We start from the raw sequence: 7,127 nt of genomic DNA on the forward strand, positions 1-7,127 counted from the left end.
TTGAGGACTGTTCACTTAGTAAAAGCCAAGGCCTGCCAAGCCTGGTGCGTGGCGTGAGGAGGGCTCAGAGGTGGGGAGCTGAGGGCCCGACTTCCCTCTGGTCTGTCTCTGCCTGTGTTACCTCGTAGGACTGCCACAACAGATTACCTCAAACCGAGAGGCTTAGCAAACAGATATATCCCATCTTGTGTTCTAGAGGCCAGGACTCTCAAGTCAAGATGGCGTCAGTGCCATGCTCCCCCTGAAGACTCCAGGGGAGGATTCCTATTGTCTCTTCCAGCTTCTGGTGGTTCCACATATTCCTTGGCATTTTTGGACCCATACTGCTCCTGCCTCTGCTTCCACGTTCACAGGGCTTCTTCCCTGTGTTCCCATGCCTCTGTGTCCTCCTTCTTCTTATAAGGTCATGTGTCATTGGATTAGGGCCCATCACAGTCCAGTGTGACCTTATCTTAATGTTTATACATCTACAAAGACCCTATTTCCAAATAAGGTCATGTTCTGAGGTCCCAGGGGGACAAGACATTGGGGGGTTGCGATTCAGCCCACTCCACGGCCTGACTGAGGGGCCTGCAAGCTGCTCCTTCACTCGTGGCCCCGTTTTCCCATTCCTTGGCTACGTGGCTGTGAGCTTGGGTAGATGTTTTCCAATTATTTTGGATTCCTCACAAATTGTTGTCAAAAGGTGACTGTACTAACAGACCCAGTTGCTTGTTGGGCATGTGAATTAGAAATAAAATCCCCAGGGGTGGGCCAAGGCATGGGTGTTTTTAGACATTCACACACCCAGGGCTGAGATCCCCTGAGCTTGTTCTCAGGATCTTTCAGCTCTGAGCATCCTGTACCCCTTCTACGCTGATTTGGGAAGAGCTGTCTCACTACTCCATGGTCACCTTCCATTGGAATCAGATGCACTTTTCCTCTGATCTAAAAACAAAACTTAAGTGAACCCTATGTGGGTCCTAAGCACAGGTTGATCACTGGGCTTGCAAGTGAGTTCCTGCTGTCAGCAGAGCCTCTGCCGCCACCTACTGATAGAAAGGCAGCCCCAAGCAAGGGGATAAGGCATAACTGAGGGCCTTGAATTGAAAACTAATTAAGAGCGAGTGTGTGGCTCAGTCAACTGTTTCCACTTCATGTACTTTATTGTAGCCTTTCAGGGCTGTGTGTGCAAGTTCAGTGGGGGGCACGTTCTTCAGATGTCAAAGGCAGCTCACTCTATCAGACCCAGCATCTCCCACCTTTCAAGTCTGACTGGAGGCTACAATCACAGTGCCGTGTAAAAGAGAGTGAAGGTGCTAATCTTCCGCAGATCCAAGCATGCCCTTCTCATCCATCAAGGCCAGTTTCGCTCCAGTCTCTTTGAAAGGGCCCCTTGGCAGTTTGAAGATTCAACACAGAAAATGTGGCTTCTGCTTAGGCAGCAACTTGACCAAAATATCAACAAATATAGGGTGGAAAAAGTCTTTTCTTCACTTTCAATCTTGGACAAATCCTCACTTATGGTCACTGAACTCCTGGTAATTGTAGTCTTTGAAGTAACTCCCAAGAGCAGGTAGGATTAAACATAATGAAATGCAAATATTAATTTTTTTAATTAAAATTTTTGTTTTGTTTTGGATTTTGGTTTTTTATACCAGGGATTGAACCCAAGGCACTTAGCCACTGAGCCACATCCCCAGTCCTTTTTAGTTTTTTATTTTGAGACAGGGTCTCACAAAGTTGTTTAGGGCCTAAGTTGCTGAGGCTGGCTTTGAACTTGTGATCCTCCTGCCTCAGCCTTAAAAAACAACTTTCTAAATCCCAGTGGCGGGAACTGTGTTAGTTTGCTAGGGCTGCCATTAATAGCATGCCACAGACTAAGTGGCTTAAACAGCAGAAATTTCTTTCCCCTCAGTTCTGAAGGCTGACAGTTCCAGGTCAAGTGTGAGCAGGATTGGTTCCCCCGTGAGGGATGTGAGGGCAGGATCTGTCCCAGGTCTCTGTCTCTGACTTGTAGATGGTCTTCTTCTCCGTGTCTCATCACACCATGTGCCCTCTATACATGTCTATATCCAAATTTCCATCCATAAAAAGGCACCAGTCATAATAAATTAGGGCCTAACCTATGATCTCATTCTAACCTTCTAACCTGACTACCTCTGTAAGACCCTTTCTCCATCACATTCTGAGGTATTGGCAGTTAGGGTGTCAACATGGGAATGTTAAGGGGACACAGATTTGCCCATCACAGTTACTGTGTGCTTTTGTAACAAAAAGTGCTACCAAGGAAAAGGCTCTATGGGGCAGTTCCTAATTCCCACTCTTGGGGGTGGCTGTGGCCTTGGGCACCTGGTGCTTCCTTCCCTACAGCAGAGAAAGGAACCAATGTCCTTTCCCAATGAAACTAGCACCACGCTCATCCCCCCACATGTTGCCAGTGCAGCAGAAGCAGAGGTCGGAGTGGATTCTGTTGCAGTTCTAGACTCTGTGACACATTAGATGATCAGAGAGCTGCTCAGATTCACAATCAGCAGGAGTCTCTCGAGTGCTGGAAAGTCCCCCATAGAATTGTCAGCCTGAATAAATCTTCGATGCCCTCAGGCTTCTCTCGGGTCTTTGGAAAACAAATTAATCAGGCAGGGAACTGTGTTAAAATATTGCTTCTGCACTAACAGTTTTGAAATGAGGGGCCATAATCTTAAATTCTTTCCCCGGAGACAGGGGAGACAAGTGTCAGCTTCTCTCTCAGCTCTCATCCTACTAGTCATCTGCCTGCTGTTGCTTAGGGAGCTCCAGTGGAGCCCCGGAGGTCAGCCCAAGTCCCAGCCCTCCACACCCCCATTCATACCGCATTCTACAAGGTCAGACACAAAAGAGCTGGGTTCAACTGTGCAGATCCTTCAAGGATAGCAAAAGTCCTGCCTTCTGCCCAAGGATTCTTGACTGACGTCCTTGGGACTTGGAAAAGAGAAGCTTCACTTCTGATTCTGAATCTAAATATTTATTTAGATGCAAAGGTAGGATATTTGGCCCCTTCTAGTTTCCTTCTAGCCATAAAGTTCCATAACAGAGTGATTTTACTCTGCACTGCCATTGCCTGATTTCTAATGCACTAGCCTAGCATTCACTGGACCTCCTGAGACAATGGCAAGCTTTTAGATTCCTGCTACTATTGGAATATAATACGAGGAGAAATCCCCAGTCCACTTTTTCACCAAGTGACTTGCCAAAGTATCACTCAATATGAGATAGATAAGAATATAATAAAATTTAAGTACAGGTCCTTATTTTTAAAAATGAGTTTAGACTTCCTAGAGCAATAATGGTAACTTTTGTGTTTGAAATCCAGGGAAGTCTTAGAAAGCAATCAGGTAAATCCAAAGATAGAGGGGACCCCAGAGCCAATGAGATAATGTTAGAGTGAGGCATTGTGAAGTCTTAATACAGATCTATCCTCATGTTGTGAATTTAGACTAAAGTGGGACAGGACGAGTTGATGAGCTCTCAGGGCGACAGAGGCACATCGGCCAAAAGAATATGAATCATAGAATAGAAAGGATACAGAGAAGGATTGAGAAAAAACAGAATTCAGGAAGTGCTGATGGAAATGGACTCGGTCTAAGACAACAAAATACGGGACCTGGTGGAAATACAGTAGCTGGAAGGAAAATTTATGCTTTTCTCAGAGATATCTTGGCAGAGAATTCCAACTTGAAAACATAATGAGGATACCCTGGTCACAGGGAAAAATCCTGCTTTCATGGGCTGTAGGTGACCTAAAGTTGTTATAGTTAAGAAGTTAGGGTGCTGGGGATGTAGCTCAGTGGTAGAACATTTGCCTACCGTGTGGGAGACACTGGGTCTGACCCTCAGCACCACAGAGAAAAGGAATGATAGGGACTAAGGGGCATGGGTTAATGATAGAATGCTCTCCTAGCTTGCCCTTAGTTCAATCCGTAGCATAAAAATAAAATAAAATAGAATCGCCCCTAAGGGTAAAGATCTGGAGACTCGTGGGCACTTGCTGAGACTGTTCAATGCTGTTGATCTTGGCCAGTCTGACTGGTATGAAGTCCTCCCTCCGATTTCAGCTCTGTCCTGAGATTTCCTTATACCACATTCCACATCACCAGATATATATTTTCAGAACAGTAAGTAGAGTTGGCGGGGGCAGATGGGTTAACCAGCTTCACATTGCTATATGAATGTGATATGCCCAAGAAGAACAATTTAAAGGAGGAAAAGTTTATTATGGCTCACAGTTTCGAGGTCCAGTCCATGACTCACAGTTACAGAGGTCCAGTCCATAGCTCTAGGCCACCGAGGTGAGGCAGAACATCATGGTAGAAGGGCATGGCAGAGGAAGGGTGCTCAGGTCAGGACAGGCAGGAAGCATAGGGAGAGCTTCCCTTGCCAGGGACAACATATAAACGCCAAAGGCACATCCCCAGTGATCTACTGCCTCCAGCCACATCCTACCGGCCTATAGTTAGCATGCATTAGTTCATTCAAATTATTAATCCATCCATTGATTAGGTTACAGCTCTTGCAATCTAATTATATCTCATCTGAACATTCCTACGTTGTCTTACCCATGAACCTTCAGGGACACCTTATATCCAGTCCATAACAGGGGGTGTTAAGGGACAGGTTGACAAATGTAGGGTAGGTAAGCCAAGAATGAGACCTTGGGAAACACACCTCTCCCCTTCGATGCCCTGCGCATGAGTGCTGTGCATTTAAGCGAGCTACTTTGATTCATAAGAGGGAGCAAGCTAACCATAAAACAAAAATGGTAAGTCAATAAAAAGTACAACTCACAGTAGCCTCACATTACATGATGAAATGCAGATTGCTAAACAGAATTATTTTATTGAACATAGTTTCTTTCCTAATAATTTTGAGTCATTTTAAACTTCTTATTGAAGTCTTTTCAGTCACTAGCTGAGGGTTCTAGGGTGTACAATCTTTGAGATTCCAGTTCCCACATTCTTCACCACAGTTGGTGTGAAAGAGAGGGGCTAGCATACACCTAGTACTCTGTTAATTTTGTAGGGGGATAATGCTTCCTTGGTGGTGGTGCTTCTGGGGATTGACCCCAGGGCCTCCTACATGCTAAGCACACACTCTATTACCGAACTACACTCCAGCCTTAAATTTTTATATATTTATATATGTGTGTGTGTGTGTGTGTGTGTGTGTGTGTGTGTGTGTGTGTTATGTGTATACATACTTTATTTTCCCTAAGAAAAGTTTATTCTTGTTGAGTGTATTGATATACACCGAGATAGTCCCAGCTCCTTGGGAAGCTGTAGCAAGATCACTTGAGCTCAGGAGTTCAGGGCCAGCCTGGGCAACATAGTGAGATCCTGTATCTAAATAGAAAAAAGAAAATATTATCTTTCCCATCTGCCCTACAGATTTTATTATCCCTATTTTACAGATGAAACAAAAAAAAAGAGTTAAAGGTTAGGTCACTTATACAATGTCACATGGCTGCAAGTTAGGAAGTGAATACATTTGACACAAAAAGTCTTTACAGACTCAAAATGGTTCCATTTCACCACATGAAACATGGTACAACTGCTACTGGTTGAGCTGGCTGGCTCTGGTTGCCATTTTAGGTTACATGTTTGTTTATGCCCAGCTGCAAGGACATTGTTTGGAAATGAGCACAGCATTCTTGAGTTCAAGACTGTTTTGAGTCATTGGGTTGTTCTGTTTGACTTCTCATCCAATCTACCACAGCATTTCCCCTAAGCCTGTGCATTGGGAGTGCAGGACCCTGTCTTAGCTTTGCTGCCTTCCAAGATGCTAGCTCTGTGCTGAGATGTGATTGGGACTTGATCTTGATAAACCTTGGCATAATTAACATGTTGTGGTCCACCAAAGAAACATATGCTCTGCTAAGCGTTGCAAAAGAATCCCAAGCCTAAAGCACCCCATTTCTACCTGCACATTTTCCAAGCACAGGATATTGGGAGAAATTGTGAACTTGTGTTTCCACTCATGGAGAGGAATTATAAATTGTTGCCAAAACTGAGTCTCATATCTGCTTTCTTTCTCTCCAAACCACCCTCCCCCCAGTAAGTGACAATGGTAACCACCTCAGCACGTGGATGAGACCCGAACACAGTTGTTGGAGCAAAGTTTCCCTACTCCAGAATTCTCCAAAGGAACTTGGCTGAGCCCCACTACACACAAGAGTACAAATCAACTGGACTTAGAATTCTGTTTGCGAGATGTCAGGGGAGACTTGGTCCAAGGATGATCAGCTGATGGGATGTGAGAAATACCACGCTAGTCTGTCACTTGCTGTTGCTTGCCAACTGTGAAGAACTGCATGAACTATGTTTAAGCTGCTTTCTATACCATTGCCAATCACCTTTTTGGACTTGAAAGTGCTATTTTCCTATGGACTCTTGCATTATTTCCATTTTGCATGCACCCAGTGATTATACATAAGCAACATATATAATCTGCTTATATATTTTTTAAAAAATCCATCCATGTGAAATGATAAAATATAAATTCTGCTCTTTTTTGCAAAATTATAATCATAGCCCATGTCATTGAAAGTTTAAATTGGTTCCATTTAAAGATCAGTGTAATAGGTCTGCCTATACTTTATAGAAAACTAGCTTCTATAAATATTTTTTCACTGTTTACTAGTGAAATGAGAAAAGCCAAGCTATTTATAAAAGGCCTTATGTTGTGTATATACATTGTCTTTGAAATATTTGTGATTTAGTTTATTGCTTGTAAAAGAGAAATTATATAATTTATTTAGTAAATACTACTGTAAACTATAGTTTTATTGAAAGAAATAAAATATTTTGTTCTCAATTATAGTTTTCCATTGATTCCAATGATTTATAGTCTTTACTTTTTTATTTTTTCCTTGTTGTGCTGGGATTGAACCCAAGGCCTTACACATATTGGCACGTGCTATCCCACTAGGTTCTATATCCCCAGTCCACATTACTTTTTTTTTACTTTTTTTGGGGGGTGGTAGGTACTGGGGATTGAACCCAGGGGTATTTAACCACTGAGTCATATCCCCATCCCTTCTTTATATTTTATTTAGAGACAAGGTTGCTTAGCACCTCACTAATTTGCTGAGGCTGGCTGTGAACTCAAAATCC

The 7,127-nt window shown here is 43.3% G+C and overlaps 1 protein-coding gene across 2 annotated transcripts in view; it reads left to right on the top strand.

Moving 5' to 3' along the window:
* Positions 1–6,822, top strand: part of Pip5k1b (phosphatidylinositol-4-phosphate 5-kinase type 1 beta) — a 313,915-nt gene extending 307,093 nt beyond the window's left edge. For both annotated transcript variants that reach the window (XM_047524303.1, XM_047524302.1), the window contains one exon: positions 6,070–6,822. In XM_047524303.1, coding sequence (XP_047380259.1) covers positions 6,070–6,072 — 3 coding nt within the window. In that variant the 3' untranslated portion in view covers positions 6,073–6,822. The remainder of the gene's footprint in view (positions 1–6,069) is intronic.
* Positions 6,823–7,127: the final 305 nt, after the last annotated feature.

Source organism: Sciurus carolinensis, chromosome 14 (genome assembly GCF_902686445.1).
Source record: "Sciurus carolinensis chromosome 14, mSciCar1.2, whole genome shotgun sequence".
Taxonomy (NCBI): Eukaryota; Metazoa; Chordata; class Mammalia; order Rodentia; family Sciuridae; genus Sciurus; species Sciurus carolinensis.